This window comes from Postia placenta, assembly GCF_002117355.1.
Source record: "Postia placenta MAD-698-R-SB12 unplaced genomic scaffold POSPLAscaffold_7, whole genome shotgun sequence".
Taxonomy (NCBI): Eukaryota; Fungi; Basidiomycota; class Agaricomycetes; order Polyporales; family Adustoporiaceae; genus Rhodonia; species Rhodonia placenta.
In genome coordinates, this window is record NW_020169838.1 from 1,164,661 (window position 1) to 1,184,098 (window position 19,438).

Sequence of the window (19,438 nt, forward strand, 5' to 3'; positions counted from 1 at the left end):
GGGGGGGGGTTTGAACAACCGCAAGGTGGTTGGATCACAGTAATGAAGTGCATATCGCTTATATTCATTGTTTGTACAGCATATGCTCAATCGATTTATGTGTCTCTTCCAGCCTCACACTCGTCTCTGAACTCATAAACATGCCAACCCTGTGTCTGCTACACTGAAGTTTCTGCATGTGAGATGTGCTGTGCGGCCGTCTGTGTGTCAGCGCAGTATGATGATGAAGTATGTTCTTCAGTTTCTGACAAGGGAGCGTGTGATGATCAGTCGCTCCGTCCGATGGACGTGTCACATCACGCAATACGTCACATCAAGTGACGCCGTTACGCCTCTTTGTTCTGTTCTGTGCAGGCGTACTCGACGCCACACCAAACGCTGCCCCGCTTTGACTGAGGTGGCATTCATACCCATCATAGAATATTCAGATATATACCCACGAATCGTGCATAGCCGTCCCCCACAGAAAAGATCTGCCCATTCCGCACTCCGTGAGTTCGAACTTCGTGTTGTCCTTGACGGTGGACGCTAAGTGTCTGACTGTGGTCGTAGTGTTGTTTTGATCACGTTCCTCCTGTGGCCGACGCAACTGTGCCATATAAAGCATGACGAACCCATCAATGTCCGATGCCTCCATCACCTTCTCGGGTTGGGCCTCGAGCTCGAGCATGTCTCGCCTCGATGCCACTCCTAAATCGCGCAAGAGCCTCGTCAACATTACCAACGGCAAACAGAATAAAAGAGATGACCCCGACAATTATAATGGCTGGCGTCACGAGATTCTCAATAAAGTCAACATGGTCGAGGACACCCCGGTCCTTAAATTCATCGACAAGTACGTCCCCGGGGGCAAGCCTTATCGCGCGCGGAAAACAGCGATAGACGACCCTTTCGCGCCGCTATGGACCGAAAATCTGTTGAGGAACGAGTTCCACATGTACCCACATCTCGTCAGTATCACAACATTGACGCTCTCTTGCATCCTGTGGCTGATACCTCTCCAGGTCACTGGACTGAACCAGCTCTGCAAGGGCATGCCACGAGGTAGTCACCTACTCTTTGTCGAAGCACATGGTGTTATGTTTGGCTCGCCTTTTCCAGACTGGACACCCAGCCACGGGAAGATATCGCCTGACATTGCCGCGCTCAAGCCCGGCGTGAAGAACGCAAATGCGTTTAATACCGACAACAACAAGTGGAAGCATGTATCCTTGATTGTCGAGGTCAAGAACTGCAGGCATGTCGACCCGGTGATGAGTGAAAGTGAGGAGGCTCAGAAGACCCTGATGCAAATGAGCAAGGTGGCATGCCGGCTAATGCTAGAGCAAGCTTCTCTCTGCTGTTTTGTCCTTGGCATCTATGGAAAGAAGGCTCACATCTATCGATACGACCACGCATCAGCTATTGCGTCAGAAGCATTCGACTACCGTGAGTATCCCGACTACATTCGTAGGTTCCTCTGGAACTTCGCAAATCCAGCGTCTGGGCTGGAGACACTGGGTCAAGACGACTTGTCCTCGAAGCCGACAGGGAGAGATATGCTCTGGGCGCGGGATGTATCTGGGGACAATTGCACCCCTTCCGATATCGACCACAATCGCTGGGTCACTGTACCGTCCTCGACCAGAAATGGAAGGGACGAAGATTATCTCTTGCTCCGGGTACTCTCCATGAACTACCGGATGTTCTCTCGTGCTACCATAGTCCGCGAAGCTCTGAAACGAGGAGATATATCGGGTAAAAGGTACATCATCAAGGAATCATGGCGGCAAGTCGTGCGCTCGGATGAAACGGTCTTCTACAAACGCATCAAGGAGTACTGCGAGCGTACCAAGACACCCCTGTTTGGGATTGGAGACCTTGTCTGCGGTGCTGACCTTGGGGCTCGAGAAGTAGCAGCTGGGAAAGATCGTAGTAAGTACTTCCATCGGACTGTATCTTCGGAGCATCGAGAAAGCGCCCATCCGGAGTTGGGCGAACGCAGCCACATGCGTCTGGTTTTGGGCACTGTTGGTCGCCAGTTGAAAACCTTCCTTCGTACATGGCAATTTATCTTCGCAATCCACGACGCAATTCTAGGTATGTAGACCGGTGTCAACGTGATTTGTGTGCAATCGCTGAAGTTACAATGATTTCAGGACATCAGCTGGCGTACATGGCGGGCATCCTGCATCGAGATGTCAGCCCTGGAAATGTGATGATCACCGAGGAAAGCAAACGATTCAAAGGGTTCATCACTGATTTCGATTACAGCAGCTTGATCGATAGTTCTGCGGACGGCGGGACACCTCTGACCTCAGATGAACTTGCTGTACTTTCCTCAAGAGATGCAGAACTTCGTGAAAGAACGGTGTGTATTTTGTGTGCCAACATGTCGACATAATGCTCAATTGGGTGACACAGGGAACATTTGCCTTCCTCGCTCTTGAGCTCCTGAACCTCGCACCAGGCCAATCCGTCACTCACAGCGTGCACCATGACATGGAGTCCTTCTATTGGCTTCTCATCTGGATCGTCCTAAGACATACAGAGCACACACACTTCAAGGTCAATGGTGCATGCCATGAGGTCTTCCGTAGCGGCGATGAGGCAAGCGCAGCGCACGCAAAGAAGGACTTCATTGTGAGCGATCGTCCGATAGAGGTCAAGGGTAACAAACCCCTGTCGCATCTACTGTCGACGCTGTGGCATCTTATGACACAAACGGTCAAGTCCGCCATCAACCCACGGCCTTCCCGTCTCACGCACGCGGAGATGCTGCGTGCATTCAAAGAAGCGCTTGACATGGATGGATGGCCGGAAAATGATACCGCTATCCCTTTCAAGCCTCCTCAATCCAGCCCCAATAGCCCAAAGCAGTCGCGTCGAAAAACTACCACGAAGAGGGGAAGAGCCACTGTTTCTGGTAGTTCAGAAGAAGTACCGGTATCGAAGAAGACCAAGACGGCGCGCAGATTTGACAACGAAGAAAATGACGATATCGAAGATCTGTGATGCTGTCTATTGTATTGTGGTCCTTATTTTTGATCTTGCACGCTCTCGATGTATTCTGTTCATGTTTCCTTAGATTCTCACCTGCTTCGATTTGTATCTGTATTCCCATCAGCATCATATCGTGTACTGGTAGTACTAATACGCACACGACCGCCCATGTACTGTTCAGCCACCGGATATGTAATGCATATGTGAGCCAAAGGAAATGAAATCCTACGATTGTCCATTTAAGCTATGTTCTAGCCACAATTCCGCTGTCCAGCTTGAAGATGGGCCATGCAGAGCAGCACCGAGCCCCGAGGCTACAATCTCCAACTCGAGTGAACAACATCCTCAAATTGTATTTGCCTAGATCGAAATCGAGTGTGAATATAATATTTATAGGCACACATCAACTGCTAAAATCTGGGACGTTATATAAAGGTGCTAAATATCTCATCATCACTCGATCAAAGTGCTGCGCGAATGAAAACTGGGTACCGAGACAGTTTGCGACACATATTCGAGACCAATTCCACGACAATATGATGACGGCACGGAAGCGCACCGAGCCGGGGTAGTTGTACGCCTCCGCAGCCTTTTCGAGTGGGAACTTCTGCACCATCGTCCTGATGCTGTGTACCTTCACAGACCGGACGCGGCCTTAGTCCTCGCTGTCCGGCGCAACGCCACGGATCGACAGCCACTTCGTGACGAGCGCGTCGAGGTTGATCGGCGCATCGCCTGTGAGCACAACGATGAACAGCTCGCCGCCGAAGGTGAGCCCAGGGTGCAGTGTGCGAACAACGTCCGGGTTCGGCGCGATGCGTGTGATGAGCTTAGCCTCTCTGCAAGGCGTCCGCCTGGTCGACTTTGGAGCCGTCAATGTACACCTCGGTGACGAACTTCTTCGAGAGCTCCTCCTTCGCGGCCGAAGAAGAGAGGGCGATGAAGCGGTAGCCCATGGCATTGGCGAGCTGGATGCCTAGGCGGACGAAACCACTGTAACGATGACAAGAAGGAGGATACATGGACGTACCCAATGCTTTGGATTGCGACGTGATTTGGCGGTATGGCGGACACGTTGCGCGAGGCGTCCGGCAGGATCAGTGACCGTAATAGCTTGATGAGTACATCTTCGTTTTGTACTGAACATGGTGACACTTGTGCGAAAAAGAGGTGCGACCTCGGCAGGGTCCATGTCATCGGATACGCAACCTCCGTCTTAAGCGTCACCTACTGGGCGCACCCCGGGTCCTCTGTAACACAAGATTTATAGGATGAAGAGAATCGGTGGCAATGACCACCATGCCAGCTGCACTGCTGATGATCTGGCTTTCTTTACACTTAGAACCTGGATTCGGTAGACAGGATAGCCGCAACCTCGCCTACGGTCTCGGGCCCGCTGCGCGTCACGTGCGTCGTTCAACCTGTGACAACACGCGCACGTCTCTCAGGCTTGCAGTTACAGTTGTTCGAGTCCATAAACCTTCCTGTTCATTCGTCTTGTCGGCCTCGGGCAGAGAACTTCATCCGGACACTTACTAACGCGGCGTAGCCACACTGGTAAACATATGCTATTGCGCCTTACTCAGCGGGAGATTTGATAAGAACAGAAGGTTTAGCAATCCCTGGAGTATATATACAGCCATGCCAACCCGATCGAACTGTCAATCGCAAAACCTTGAAGTACAAGCATCTTGTCTCTTCCGGACTACACTCTGCACTCTGCTCCCATGTCCTCTGTAGTCGTGCCGAAGCTCTTCCAGCCCACCAAAGTCGGGACGTCCATTCTGTCTCACCGCGTCGTATTAGCCCCCCTTACCCGATTTCGTGCGGACAAGGCACATGTACATGGCGATCTAGCGGTCGAATACTATGCGCAACGTGCATCGGTGCCCGGTACGCTGCTAATTACAGAGGCCACCTTCATTGCCGCCAAGGCAGGAGGATACGATAATGTTCCTGGTATCTGGAACGATGAACAAGTTGCGGGTTGGAAGCGCGTATGTTCCTCGCACCGGGAGTCTGTCCGCTCGTGCTGATACCCTAGATTTGTTGTGATAGGTTACAGATGCTGTTCACGCTAAAGGTTCACGCATCTTCTGCCAGCTCTGGGCCCTCGGCAGGACTGCAGCTCCCTCTGTACTAAAAAAAGACGGCTTTGACTTACAATCGGCCTCTGACATTGCTATGGACGACCAGCACCCGAAACCTCGCTCTCTCACCATCCCAGGTTAGCTTCCTGTGATTCCATCGACAGCCCACCTTTACTCAGATCGACCCTTCAGAGATCAAGGAATATATCCAGCTGTATACCACCGCCGCGATCAACTCCGTCCGCGCGGGCTTCGATGGGGTCGAGCTGCACGGTGCGAACGGGTACCTCATTGACCAGTTCCTCCAGGATGTATCCAACAAGCGCACTGACGAGTACGGCGGCTCTATCGAGAACCGGTCCCGCTTTGCGCTCGATGTCATTGACTCCGTGGTGAAGGCGATCGGCCCAGAGAAGGTGGGCATCCGTCTGAGTCCCTGGGGCACATTCCAAAGTGAGTACATTGAGTGGCCCAGTTTTTCCCTGTTCCCTGCTGAAACGGTCACTGCCAGGCATGCGCATGGATGACCCCAAGCCGACATTCGCCTACCTCGTCTCTCGCATCGCCGAGGCGCATCCCTCCTTTGCGTATATCCACGTCACTGAGGCGCGTGTAAATGGCAACGTGGATCGCGAGGTTCTCGAGAACGAGGTGCGCCCAATCTCGGCCCGCGTCCCAAGTGGCGTCTAACCCCTTCCATGCAAGTCGAACGACTTCCTGCGCGAGATCTGGGCTCCTCGTCCGTTCATCAGTGCTGGCGGCTACACGCGCGACACCGCGTTTGAGGCGGCGGAGAAGACCGGCGAACTGGTCGCTTTCGGACGGCTGTTCATTTCCAACGTGAGTAGCCTGGGCTCCGATGCTGCCGCGAGGAGATGCTCACATGGTGTTTGGCAGCCCGACCTTCCATTACGGCTCGCAAAGAACCTACCCATTATCAAGGGTGATCGTGACTCGTACTATGCTCCCGGAGGATCTAAGGGGTACACAGACTATCCTTTCGTCGACGACGCAGCTGCTAGACTGTAGGCTTTGGTAGCGCCTCTATGTACAGAATCACAAGTCAGATGTATCATACCATAGGAGTGTAAGCCAAGAAAACTAGAAGGGAACCATACTGTTCATTAGACCAACGACACTGTTTATTAGACCAATGACACTGTACAAACGAGTCTTATGAGCACAAATGAAATACCTGGCTGTTGACTCTCAAAATGAGCAATAAGTCGTCTATGTATTACAACAACTAAGAGTACAACAGTTTAAACGAGATTGATACAGACGGAAGCGCTAAGGATACATCACGTAGATGAAATTGACGAGGCGCAATAGTGCAACAGTGCAACAAAAATCACAAACTTTCAAATTCGTCCCCATCGATTTCGCTTTCGGTATCCTTGGGTTCCGCCTTGATCTTCTTCGATGGTCCCGCTGCATCTGCGTCGCCTAGACTCTCCCTCTTCGTGTTTTTGGACTGTCCGGAGTGGATGGCAGGGGTACGAAAGGAATGGCGGCATCATTCTCGGGCCAATCATCCATGTCGAGCGCTTCATTTAAGGCGTGCAGCACATCATGATATGTGAGGAGTGTTGGTAATGGATTGAGAGGCGACTTTACGGTTTTGAATACGAGGAGCCATAATCTTGATAGAAGGTGGGAAAAAGGACGATTATCTTTGACTGCTAGGGGTTCCTCGCGGGTCCTGAAGCTGTGTTTCGCGTTTTTCGCCAGTGCCTCGTTGTCGCCGGGAAAGACCTCGAAGAAGGCTGTTTCTCCCGCATTATGTGTGTGCTGCGTATGTCGCAGAACGACCCATATCAACAGCCAGTAGAACGACTCCAAGTCATGGTGGACAGCATGTATCACAGATTTTGCTGAGATATTGAGTAATGCCTCAGACAGGAAAGCGAACGTTCCCTGTGGCAAGTGACTATAAGCTCTAGATTAACTCTTCGTCGTATATAGGAACGCACTGTTCTTTCGCGTAGCTCTGCCTCCCGTGAGCCAAGAGATTCTAGCTCCTCATCTGTTAAAGGCGACCCGCCGTCCGCAGAACTATCGATAAGACTACTATAATCGAAGTCATCGATGAACCCCGAGAATGGTTGACCTTCAACAATCATGACATTTCCAGCGCTAACGTCACGGTGCAACACGCCCGCCTTGTACGCGAGCTGGTGCCCTGAGGAGATCACGACAATTTCAACAATCCCGAACAACATGACAGCTCTAACGTACGTACCCAGGATTGCGTCGCGTAACGCGAGGACGAGTTGTCTTGAATAGCGGAAGGTGCCCAGCGGCCGACCGACAGTGCGCAAGACAAGGCGTATGTGGCTTCGCTCACCTTGCTCAGGACGCTCGCTGTTTCGATGCTTGGATGATACAGTTTGATGAAAATGATTGCGTACTTTCAGCTGATGCTCTCGAGCTCCCAGATCAGTACCAGACACAAGATAGGCCACTCCAAACATCTGGGTATTTGTGCGATCACAATACTCCTTGATCCTTTGGTAGAAGACCATTTCAAGAGGGCGGATGACTTGTCGCCAGGACTCCTTGATGATATATCTTTTGCCTGATGTGTCACCTCGTCTCAGAGCCTCCCTAACGATGGTGTTTCGCGAAAACATCCGCGGATTTATCGAGCGTATTCGGAGTAACAGGTACTGTTGTCCCTTTTCCTTCTTAGACACGGGAGGTACAGCGATCCAGCGATTGTGGTGTTCATCGGCGGTGGTCCAGTTCTCCTTAGACACTCTCTGCGCCCACTCCATGTCTCTCTTGGTCGGCTTCGAAGACAAGTCGTCTTGACCAAGCGTCTCCAACCCGGACTTAGGATTCACGAAATTCCAGAGGAATCTCCTCATAAACCCCGGATCTTTACGATAGTCGAACACAGTCGACGCAATAGCAGATGCGTGGTCGTATCGGTAGATGCGAGCCTTCGATCCATAGATGCCAAGGACAAAGCAGCAGAGGGTACCTTGCTCTAACATGAGCATGCCCGCTACTTTGCTCAGTTGTAAACGATCTTGTTGAGCTCTCTGGCTCGTGCTTGTCATCGGGTCGCCACGCTTGGAACCCTTGGCTTCAACAATCAAGGAGACATGCTTCCATTTCTCCTTGTCATCCTGGAACGCCTTATCAGTCTTCACACCAGGCTTGAGCGCCGCGAGGTCCGGCTTCAGATCCCCGTGGGCAGGTGTATCCTGCGACAATGGTGGGGGAAAGTCGGTCTTGTGCGTATTGACAAAGAGCAGTTGACGATCTCGCGACATGCCCTTGCAGAGCTGGTTCAATCCAGTTACCTGGAAAAAGATCAGCGACAAGATCCCGGAGAGACGTTTAAGGAGGCCACTCACTAGATGTTTATACATGTGCATCTCGTTTTTCAACACTTCCTCGTTCTTGAGTGGCGAAAAAACATTTTTCGTGGCCGCAGTCCAATTTCGATAAGGCTTGCTGCTGGGCGCAAACTGATTGCTGAACTCTTCGATTTTCATATTGTCAAGTGAGTTGACTTTGTTGAGAATCTCGTGGCGCCAGCCGTTAACATTGTCGGGGTTGCCTCCGTTCTTTTGAGCGCGGTTGCTGATGTCAACGAGGCCTTTCCTAACGGAAGGGGTAGCATCGCGGCGAGACATGCTCGAGCTGGAGCCTTGCCTGGAGGCGATGGAGATAGAGGCGTCCGACATTGATGGGTTCGTCATCCTTTTATGGAAATGCTATACGGCCACAAAGTATATTCAAACAACGAAAACGTGGTCGAGACAATGCTTCAGCCACAGTCAACCAATGTGCGTCGCCAACTCGTATACAAGTCTCGGACTCACGAAATGGAATGGACAGGCTTTTCGCTTGAGGAGGGTGAGGAAGGTGGGTCGAATCTATGTATTTTTCATGAGTTTCTCAACAATATGACTGTTTAAGACGTCGTACGCAAGTTTATCACCGTCCTCTGCGCTATGGCGAAGCTTGAGTTCGACGCGCGACGAGAACAAAGGGATGTCACCATGTCACGTAGTGTGACATTTCGTTTGGGCCGGTGGACGCGGCGCTCGTGACGAGGTAAATTCCGGGTCAATTCAAGTCCGACTTGGAGCCGCACATGGCGCTATGCCTGACATCACGAACTTTCAAAGCGCCATCTACTGAGAGTACTGCATCGAAGAAGAGCTTGGTGCCGATCAGCGATTGACTCTGGTATTTACTGACGGATGCTTTGCGGGTCAGAAGAAAATCTCGATCCCACGGCAAATAATAGCAGATGGAGGGTGATGTGACATCCATGAGTTCGGGACCTATAAGTGTTGATGTCAACGGCTTAACTCGAGGTAGATGGGTACATATTGTATCGCTAGGCTCTAGCCCTGTACGTCACGATCCACCATGTCGTAGCAATGTTCTTGTTTCGAAACGAGTGATTTGCCTCCTTTTGCGCTGCTCCATGACAGCAACTCTGGAGTAAGTCTGAATGTTCTAAGCCTGCAAAGGTTTGAAGTATTGACGCAGAGCATCAGGATGACATTTCGGGCGCACGGGCGTAAAGGACCCCATAATGTCTATGCGCTAGCTAGATGCAGAGCATGATTCACTGCAAAGTTGATCAGTCCGTGTTCAGAGTGGAACGAGCTAGAAATAGCTTCCTCGTGTAGACTCCTTGTGAATCTCTTCCATAGCACGAGACAGAGAACTGTAGGAACGTGTTTTCTCCACAGTCCCAAGTTCAAAACACTTTCCTGAAAGTCTAAGTGCAATGAGAAGGTACCACACATTTGCTGATCGAGCCGACGTCAATTTTCCGTACAGATGCAGGTATAGCCTGGGCTTGAAGGTAAATTTATGAGTCATGCAAGTAGTTCTGGTAGGTATCCCTCATGGTATTGATAGTATGAACTTTTGGCTGAGCGAATGGTAGCATTGGCACTGCAAGAGTTTGGCGCAACGGAAGCCGTGACTCGGTGAGACGCCATTCAATGTGTGACGTCTCGCGACGTTTAAGCGCGCATCTGACGCTCTCCAGGAAGACTGATACATCATAATCAACAGCTCCTGGAATTACATTTCATGTCATTTATTCAGCGGGAAAGAGAAGTGAACGCGACCCTGGTACCGCCTCTAGATCCATCTCTCTTTACGCCTACCGACACGGAGCTTGCATTCCTGCGGCTGCGGATATCTGAAGATGACGGCGGACTTAGGAGGAGAACCTTGGAGATTCAGAAAGAGTACGTGTAGCCATCTCCCACTCTGTCGACCCCCTGCTGACACACTGTTGCCTCTCAGAGCATAGTACGTTCACTTGTTTCGTTACGAGGTTTAAGAATGATCTCGACCTTCATAACCAATTCGCTTATACAGCGAGAAGTATCCGTATCCGTGCATTCGCGCATTCCACCATGTCAGTTTGATGATGTTGGCGAATCCGATATATCCAGTGGTGCTTGAAGCCGGGAAGGCAGGAAATGCTGTATTTCTGGACATAGGATGCTGCAGTACGTCTCAATTACCTGCGCTTGATGTTGGCCTTAAGTAAATTACGTATTGGTAGTGGGAACCGATGTGCGCAAGCTTGTCTCAGATGGCTATCCGGCATCGAATGTCTTAGGCTGCGACCTGAGACCGGAATTTATCGATCTTGGCCATAAACTCTTCCGGGATCGGGACAGTTGTCCGATTCGTTTTTTCACGTCCGATATTTTTGATCTATCCGTCCCCAGTGCTTTCGATGGGACACTACGCAGTGTCCATGAAGCGCCACCGCTCATTCGAGTCGACCAGCTATCACAACTGCTTGGATCCCTGACGCACATCTATACCGGTGCACTCTTCCACCTGTTTGATGAGACGACACAATATGCGATTGCATTACGGGTTGCCTATCTGTTGAAGCGAGAGTCGGGCACGATCGTGTTCGGCAGGCATAGAGGCCTGGAGTGTGAGGGAATGATAGATGATCATCTCGGAAGGTAGGCCGTGGCTGCTGTACATTTTCTGGCAACTGACGTTCTCAATTCATTCGTAGGATACGCTACGGGCACTCTGAGAGGTCCTGGCCCCTGCTCTGGAAGAGGGTCTTTGCCGAAGTCGAGGATGCTGAGTTTGCGGAAAATAGAGTCAAAGTGCAGGCGAAGCTCGATGCGCCTTTCGACCAGCATATCCCCGGTACGACCAGGAAGGGTCATATGTTGGTCTGGAGTGTGCAGATCACATAATCACTCTGATACACGCTATCTCATCCTTTCTGTCACGTTGTCTCATTCGATCCTCCTCTAAAATGGTGAGATGAGAGCACATTGCTTGCAATGTGCAATTTTCGGCACGTGACAATGGCTCTGCTGGGTGTGTATCAACGTATGCGGTAGGAGAGCAGACAGCCAGAAGGGATCCCGACATGTTCCGGATAACGGTCGTCTTCCATGACGGATTTCAAGTACAGGCTCGTACGTCTTGAACATTCGTGCGATAAGATATTACGTTGATCACGTTCTAGCACTCATAGTCATGATTCAGTTCGATCGAATTCCTTCACAGTACTCGTGGATATCCGGCCCGGGGCGTGGGCATAAAGAACCGTCTTCCGCCTGAAGGTCATTGCAGCTCGCGAGGATGTGGCACTTGATCATCCCCATGATACGTCCTCTGACAGGATAACTTCTTTTAGAATAAGCTCGGGCCCTACGAGACGTATTTCAACGGATGCGGAGACGGTCGTGCGATTCTATGTATGTTATCGCTGTTTCATGGCTTCTACTTATCCCATGCTGCCATCTTGTCATCCTCCTTCAGATTAGTTCAGCTATATTACGCTGAACACCCTCACAGTTCATCTCACGGCAGCACGATCTTGAAAACGACGACATGGCCACCAGCGATGCAAAGCCCATATCATCTTGGGATGGCCCTCACCAACTGCCGACCACCGATTGCCTTGGTGTGCAGATCCCGGAGGGTACCTCGCCTGTACAGGTGTCACGAGATTGGCTTGATGGTTTTTGTATCGCTCTGCAGTCTCGGCGTACCCAAATTCAGGATTTGTTCCTGGACGACAGCTTTTGGCGGGACCTGCTTGCGCTCTCTTGGGATATCCGTACACTTATAGGCGCTACTCGCATTAACGACTACCTCGAGAAACATCTGGCTAACTCGGGCTTGCGTGATCTTACGATTTCAGACAAACCATGGTTGGAGCCCACTCTCGAGAAGCCATACCCCGACTTGACCTTTGTTCAGTTCGCATTCACATTTGAGAACGCTGTCGGGATAGGGTCCGGCCTTGCTCGCCTGGTGTACACCGGCGGTGTATGGAAGGCTTGGACAATGTTCACAAGTCTCGGTTCTTTAAGAGAATTTCCAGAGAAGGTGACCCACAGTCTCAACATGAATGTCTCACTACTTACCGTTGACCAGATCGGTCCTCTCCGTGATGCAACCATGTATCAGGGTACTTGGACAGAAAAGCGGCGCGCAGAGACGGATATGGAAGGCGGCAAACCTGCCGTCGTGATCGTCGGTGCTGGTCACAGTGGACTAGAGACCGCCGCTCGTCTTAAGTACATTGGCGTTCGCGCACTGGTTGTTGAGAAAAATGCTAAAATAGGCGACAACGTGAGTTCACCCATCTCCACCTAAGGGGATAGAATTATTTATAGTTTATCGAAGTGGCGACATCGCTACAAAACTCTGTCTTTGCATGACACAGTTTGTGAGTTCTTGAGTTTAAATACACCTCATCTCATGTGAATGATGATCCATATCACTTAGGGTTTGATCATTTGCCATACATGTTGTGCGTGTTCTACAAATCGTGAGTATGATGTATCCTGAGATTGACTCTCAGATTTCCATCCACATGGCCCGTTTATGCTCCTGCGCAAAAGGTTCGCTATATCTCAGACCTCGCTGGCTTCATTGTGATAATGCTACTAGCTGGGAGATTTCCTGGAGAGCTATGCTCACCATAACGAGCTTGATGTTTGGACGTCGTCAACGGTGAAAGCAGCTCAGTGGAATGAGAAAGACAAGACCTGGGCTATCACTGTTCAGAGGCGCGATTCCGTCAGAGTGCTGTGCGCCAGACATGTCGTCTTCGCAACTGGCTATGGCGCCGGAAACCCAAATGTTCCGGATATTCCTGGTCGGGTACGTATTGTTGGTAATAGCCTATTGAAAACAACAATGGACAATAGCTGAACGTCCCGTGACAGGACAAATTTGTGGGGAAGGTCATTCACTCTACTCAATACACGTCAGCGGAGGAGTTCCTAGACAAGAAGGTTGTTGTTGTTGGGGCTTGCACATCAGGTAGTCATTCATCTCTTCCTGGCGACACATGCATTGGCGCCTGCATTAACCAACTCGCTCACAGCCCATGACATTGTCCATGACTCCTATAACCATGGCATTGATGTTACGATGTATGTCGCCTTGGAGAAGCTCTCCCGGCCTATAACTTAACCACACTCTAGGTTCCAACGATCAGCCACGTATGTCATCTCGAAACAAGCTTCTGGAGACAGCCTGAAGGGTACGTGTCCCTGTGACTCGGGATCCCATGGTCTGGACAACCTCTGCAGAGCTGTACAACGATCGAGTGCCATTAGAGATCGCCGATCACTACACATTCTCGACTCCTCTTGCGCTCCTGCGACTAATGTCTCAGCGTGCTGTGCCAACGATTGCTGCCACTACCGATAAGTATGTTATCACTGTCACTTTAGATATCGGAAGAGCTCTGATTACCCATCGCATCAGGTCTATCCTGGACGGTCTAGCGCGAGTAGGCTTCAAGACAAACATGGGATACGATGGTGCTGGCATCTTTCCACTCTGGCAGAGTCGTGGCGGAGGATACTATATCGGTTTGCCAAACCCGCCATAGCATGGATCTGCAACCTCATAGGCTCGCCCAGATACTGGAGCGTCGCGGCTCATTGCTGATGGTAAAATCAAACTCAAGAGCGGAGGATCTATTGCATCCTTCACCCGTACCGGGCTTCGCTTCTCAGATGACTCCGAGATCGCCGCCGATGTAGTCATCTTTGCCACAGGGTACGTGAGTACGTGAGATACTTGTCTACTCTCTAACCATCCATTTTTCCTGTCTTCAGCTTTGGAGACAACCGAGAGATAGTCAAGGATATCTGTGGTCCAGATGTGGTTTCCAAAGTCAAGCCTGTATGGGGCCTCGACTCTGAGGGCGAACTTAGTGCCATATACCGTGACTCCGGTCATGAGCGTCTATGGTTTGCCCTGGGTATGTCATGCATCGCACGATATCCTTGCACCCGTGCCCATAAGTTCATGATAACATACAGGCAATTTCCCCTGGTCTCGCTACCTCAGCCTTCGTCTCGCGATGAGTCCGTTCAGTAACATTTCTCCGCGTCCTACTCTCACATCCTCCATGCAGAGATCAAAGCAATTGAAGAGGGTCTTGTGGGTGCTTGAACGGGGTTTTCTCGTCGAAGTCTGTGCTCTAAGGATTCAAAAAGAGTGACCCGTGCTGCACACATTGGCATAGGTTCATTTGATTATGATGTCTGTTACTGTGACGGGATGATGTCTCCCATTGCTCGAAAACTTAGCTAAATTGATTGACGACATACTGTAAAACACTCACCCAACGTTTGTGTGAGTAAGCACACATCATTTCAGGCTATTCTTGAGCCTCAATAATGTACATCATTCTAAGCATTGTCGCTTTCCCCTATATCTTTGAGGATCCACTTGCAATTATAATGTAATATATAGTTTCCTGTCGAGTATACCAAGACGTGACGTCCATGCCTGCGATTTCACGGCTTCGGATAATCAATGCTCCTGTGAGGGATTTCACTACCGACAAGGCACGCGAGAATAAAGTTTCGGAAGCTAGAAAGGGGGCTACGCTGCAGTTGCAGCCTTATGTCGACGAGTTAACCTCATAAACGATTCTTAGCAAGATTCCCCGCGACCGAATCAACGCCTACCCTAATTGAGTCGCCGTTTCGCCTCTTTGGGAGGATCCACAATACACGAGCCGCACGATCGGCGAGATTGTGAATCTCGTGCCATAAGGGCCGAAGAGTGATGCCTCACTGCAAGATGCGCAGCAGATGCAAATATGCTTACATAGGGACTTACAAGTCTTCGGCTCGGCATAAGACCCAAGCGATCAACGATCGCACGCGCGATCTGCGGGATATCGACACAAAATTCATTAAGAGCGCCAAAATCCGAAATTACTTATGTATACAGTCTTCCATAACCTCCCGTCGCCTCCGCTGTCTAGCTCATTGCAGCAATCCGGTGTCCAAGCGAATCAAGAGGGATACCTGAACGTAGGGTTGAATATCGTGATGTCAGGGTGGGCGAGGCTGACGAGCACTTACCACGAGCAAACTTGCGGCTTTCAGAACCTTCGCGCAACGCCCTCGAGAGCACTTCCGATCGAGTTTGCATCGTTTTGGTCCTGCGCGCGATGGTCGTCAGCAAACAGCATTCCTGACAGAACAATGATACCCACTAGGTTATATCCCGCTTTCGATGCGGCATACTCGACGCCTTCGCCCACCATGCTGTTGGACCCCGAGTTGTTGTTGTTGCTTGAGTTGTTTCCGGAGTTGTTCCCGCCGATTTTCGACTCTGCGAATTGCAGGCCCTGGCTCAGCAAGCTGTTACCGCCTGAGCTGCTGTTATTCGACGAGCCGAAGCCGCCGCTCCCCGAGTTGCCTCCGCTGTTACCCCCGTTGTTGTCGTTGCTGCCGTATCCGCCACTGTTGCTGTCGTTGCCGCCGTATCCACCACTGTTGCTGTTCCCTCCGCCATATCCACCACTGTTGTTGTTCCCTCCACCGTAGCCACCCGAGGTATCGTTTCCGCCAAAGCCTCCGCTGTTTCCCCCGCCGTAGCTGTCCGAGTTGTCGTTTCCCCCGAAACCGCCGCCATTGCCCCCGCCGTAGTTTCCCGAGTTGTCGTTCCCGCCATTCCCGCCATTCCCGCCGCCGTAGCCCCCAGACTGGCTGTTCCCTCCGCCGTTCCTTCCACCACCATTCCCTCCGCCAAATCCGCCACTGTTCCCGTTGTTCCCGCCGCCGTAGCCACCACCGTTGCCCCCCGACTGATTGTTCCCAAAGCCACCGTTGCCTCCGCTGAAGTTGTCGTTGTCGTTGCCGTAGCTATCCATCGCGAGCAGCAGAGGTATATAAAAGTGAGGTAGATGCTGAAAGGTGTTACTGAGCAGTCGAGGGCGAGCACTGTCGTCTCCTGCAACCCCAGGCGTGCTTATATACTTGCCCGGGAAGTGCAGTGGCAGGACGGCGGCCTGCGAATTCGTGACAGGGGGAATGAACTGTGTAAAGTGCCAGTAAGGCACAAACAATAGGGGTATTATTGCACGCTATCACATCGATCGCTCACGCGGCGCATAGGTTCAGCTGAATTCAGGGAAAAACCTCACAGCCCGCGTGGCTGCACACACGGAAGGGAAGGTGTCTGCCCCGCGCGGACGCAGCGTCCGACGTCACATTCCGCATCGTGCGGACAAACCCGGTCATCGGTACTCAGTCACCGGTGGCGGAGGTCGGGGCACTTGTCTAACAAGCCTAGTGTCATGCTGCTTGCGTGTTCGGACGAAGTTAGGCTGTCAGACAAACCCCACAAGCATCAAGGAAATTCGAGGTTCTGTGTTCGCCTAAGCAGCGCCCGCGCCCCGGGAAGACGACATTCAAAGTCCCCGACGCGGTGCACCTTGTTCCGCATTTGTAATTGTTCCTGGTTCGAGAAGCCCGGACGGGAGTAGGTCCCGGCTGGGCACGAGTTTTAACCGACGTGGGCGGTCCTGTTCTTCAGACTGACCTGCCGGACGCAGTACTGAGGTAAACCCTTTTCAATCCGAATGTCTCCGTGAGATACAAAGCAGCGCCTCGCGGACGTAAGTGTCAAGATCTGTCACCAGCAGCGGGGCTGAAAACAATTTCAAGTGGGACACATGGTGCGGCGAGCATTCATCAGAGCGAAGGGCTGACAGTCTACACGTATCGTCGGCGTGCCGACACCGGCTGCCGTGCTGGAGAACATTGTGCGGGAGTTCTGTCAGCTTCAGTCGCGAAAGTACGCATACGCGGCCTAGTCTCGACGATAAAACCTGCCAGTCAATATCAACGCCATTTGGTGATGCAGGTCATACACAACCAGTGACGAATCGTGTGTCGCCAGAGGAAGCTCATCTGTCTGATGGTGTCCGAGGTGAACTCCGAGACACGCGGCGTCTTCCATTCCTGCGAAATTGCGTAGCGTCGCACACTCTAGCGAGTAGTCAATGAGCCGTGGAAAGATGTCATGTCGCAAAAATTCCACAGCATCGGAAGTATACCATGCCCGCGTTGTCTGACGTATGCAGTGTCGGCAAGAGACGATATCGTGCACTGGTCGTTTACAATGCTGTGCTGCGGTAGACGACAAGACACCGCACAGTCTGGAATGGGATGATCTCACCCTTATATATCCCCCAACTGTAATAATCCGCAGGGATACTATGCTTGGTGCGTTTTTGCAGGGTCGTTGACGTCCCGACGGAGAGAACGCTCGCGCAGCATCAAAGACATCAGAAAAAGAAACGAGAAGAACCATCTCGTAGCAAGGCATTGAAAGAAAGTTTCATTACCCGTCATATCACGAGCGTAGCATTCGGGTGCAGCAAACTTGAATCGAGGCTCACTGGGGTCAATTTTGAGTGCGTTATACACAGTGACTTCCTTATACCCACTTTCGAGAAGATGTACAACTGATGTATGAACCCTTTCAGCCAGAGACCGTATAAAACCGTAACATACCTGCACGACGGAAAGCGCGTCCTCCGCAATTTGAGCTGGAAAGAAACCATTGGCATACCCGCTCATCACCGACGCGTCATGCTATCATCATGCACCGATTTCTCCAACCCTTGCACCACTACGCCGTTCGTGATGACGACGATGCTTGGAGAGATGCGAAGCTGAGTCGCTGCAGGCGATGCGACCGCCTTGCAATTGAAAATAAAGTACAGCTCTCCCTGCCGCCTCATTGGATACGCATCCAGGCTTTCACCCACGCAAGCCTGATAGAACGTCGAAGCTTGAGATACGAAAAGCCCAGTGAGATGAACGCATTTTCTGGGATATTCGTATGTTTCTGGAGGAAAGCATACGCAGGCTCACGTGATCTCTGCATGACGCAGCGCGAGGAGAGCCGATTGCTCTCCGAATCGCTCTTAACGGCGGCCTCGTCGTCCCCACCGTCCTCCAACCTTCTACCCATACCACTATCACCCGCATATACTCACCCTCACCAACGCGAATAGCAATACCATGTCCGTACTCAGCTTCGCCCGCACCGTCGCCCGCGCACCTCGCGCGCTCCCCCGCGCCGCGCTGTCTCTTTCCTCGCAGGCCCGGTTCCAGCACACGCTGCCCGAACTCCCATATGCCTACGACGCGCTTGAGCCGCATATCTCTGGCCAGATCATGAAGTTGCACCACCAGAAGCACCACCAGACGTACGTGACCGGCCTTAACGCGGCCGAGGAGAGCTACGCGAAGGCGCAGTCTCCCAAGGAGAAGATCCTCCTCCAGCCCGCGCTCAAATTCAACGGTGGTGGTGTGTAGCGCACGCGCTCTCTAAATTCGGAGATATGTGTGCGCTGACAGCGGGTCGCTGCAGGACACATCAACCACTCCCTTTTCTGGAAGAACCTCGCGCCTACATCGCAGGGCGGCGGCGATCTTCCCGCTGGCCCCCTCAAGGATGCCATTCAGGCCGACTTTGGCGGTCTTGACGGTGTGTATATCCCCAGTTGCCCGTACGCCGAACTCGTTGACGATGACGTCACCATTATAGCGCTCAAGAAAAAGCTGAACGCAGCGACCGCTGCTATCCAGGGCTCTGGCTGGGGCTGGCTTGGTTACAACCCGACAACCAAGAAGCTCGAAGTTGTCACAACCGCTAACCAGGATCCGTTGCTCTGTGAGTAACACATGTCGCTGGTGTGAGGCCGGCACAAGATTGCTGATACATGAGTGTCCAGCGCACGTTCCCCTCATCGGTATCGACATTTGGGAGCATGTATGTGGTGTATATGTTTTATCTGACAATGGACTAATTATATTCGATTGCGTAGGCCTTCTACCTCCAATACTACAACGTGAAGCCCGACGTGAGTAGCCGTTGATACTGCCCTAGGAAAATTCTGACCACGCGAATACATTATATAGTACCTCAATGCGATCTGGAAAGTCATCAACTTCAAGGAGGCGGAGGCACGCTACATCGATGCCGCTGGCCACTGAGGTTTTGCCTGTTAATCATGCTTTCCAGGAGGATACGCCCATAGATGCCGAGGATCT

At 51.7% G+C, this 19,438-nt stretch overlaps 7 protein-coding genes across 7 annotated transcripts; 5 read left to right on the forward strand and 2 right to left on the reverse strand.

Moving 5' to 3' along the window:
* Positions 1-620: 620 nt before the first annotated feature.
* On the forward strand, positions 621-3,962 carry POSPLADRAFT_1046608 (hypothetical protein; the record flags this gene model as incomplete). The annotated part of the gene is made up of 7 exons (XM_024479079.1): positions 621-950; positions 1,005-2,079; positions 2,139-2,350; positions 2,404-2,905; positions 3,379-3,550; positions 3,625-3,752; positions 3,817-3,962. The coding sequence occupies 7 exons, from the start codon at positions 621-623 to the stop codon at positions 3,960-3,962; spliced, it is 2,565 nt and encodes an 854-aa protein (XP_024339029.1).
* Positions 3,963-4,709: 747 nt separating this feature from the next.
* POSPLADRAFT_1056819 (hypothetical protein) lies at positions 4,710-6,101 on the forward strand (the record flags this gene model as incomplete). The annotated part of the gene is made up of 6 exons (XM_024480840.1): positions 4,710-4,979; positions 5,041-5,209; positions 5,265-5,525; positions 5,584-5,723; positions 5,778-5,912; positions 5,970-6,101. The coding sequence occupies 6 exons, from the start codon at positions 4,710-4,712 to the stop codon at positions 6,099-6,101; spliced, it is 1,107 nt and encodes a 368-aa protein (XP_024339030.1).
* Positions 6,102-6,423: 322 nt separating this feature from the next.
* Positions 6,424-8,719, reverse strand: POSPLADRAFT_1046609 (hypothetical protein; the record flags this gene model as incomplete). The annotated part of the gene is made up of 8 exons (XM_024479080.1): positions 6,424-6,546; positions 6,573-6,619; positions 6,740-6,989; positions 7,046-7,254; positions 7,315-7,447; positions 7,484-7,679; positions 7,845-8,383; positions 8,438-8,719. 8 exons carry the CDS (start codon positions 8,717-8,719, stop codon positions 6,424-6,426), a joined length of 1,779 nt encoding a protein of 592 aa, XP_024339031.1.
* A 1,423-nt stretch (positions 8,720-10,142) lies between these two features.
* On the forward strand, positions 10,143-11,290 carry POSPLADRAFT_1142780 (hypothetical protein; the record flags this gene model as incomplete). The annotated part of the gene is made up of 4 exons (XM_024485470.1): positions 10,143-10,303; positions 10,437-10,570; positions 10,627-11,044; positions 11,101-11,290. 4 exons carry the CDS (start codon positions 10,143-10,145, stop codon positions 11,288-11,290), a joined length of 903 nt encoding a protein of 300 aa, XP_024339032.1.
* A 646-nt stretch (positions 11,291-11,936) lies between these two features.
* Positions 11,937-14,525, forward strand: POSPLADRAFT_1046611 (hypothetical protein; the record flags this gene model as incomplete). Its single annotated transcript, XM_024479081.1, has 15 exons — positions 11,937-12,046; positions 12,128-12,437; positions 12,486-12,683; positions 12,738-12,780; positions 12,840-12,864; positions 12,916-12,955; positions 13,005-13,217; positions 13,283-13,379; positions 13,444-13,492; positions 13,544-13,602; positions 13,652-13,772; positions 13,830-13,936; positions 13,988-14,126; positions 14,186-14,331; positions 14,488-14,525. 15 exons carry the CDS (start codon positions 11,937-11,939, stop codon positions 14,523-14,525), a joined length of 1,695 nt encoding a protein of 564 aa, XP_024339033.1.
* Positions 14,526-15,468: 943 nt separating this feature from the next.
* POSPLADRAFT_1056822 (hypothetical protein) lies at positions 15,469-16,242 on the reverse strand (the record flags this gene model as incomplete). Its single annotated transcript, XM_024480841.1, has 2 exons — positions 15,469-15,528; positions 15,583-16,242. The coding sequence occupies 2 exons, from the start codon at positions 16,240-16,242 to the stop codon at positions 15,469-15,471; spliced, it is 720 nt and encodes a 239-aa protein (XP_024339034.1).
* Positions 16,243-18,403: 2,161 nt separating this feature from the next.
* POSPLADRAFT_1093427 (hypothetical protein) lies at positions 18,404-19,366 on the forward strand (the record flags this gene model as incomplete). The annotated part of the gene is made up of 6 exons (XM_024483109.1): positions 18,404-18,692; positions 18,756-18,872; positions 18,933-19,058; positions 19,120-19,157; positions 19,213-19,248; positions 19,307-19,366. Coding segments are annotated over 6 exons (666 nt in total), but the record flags the coding sequence as incomplete, so codon positions are not given.
* Between the last annotated feature and the right edge of the window lie 72 nt (positions 19,367-19,438).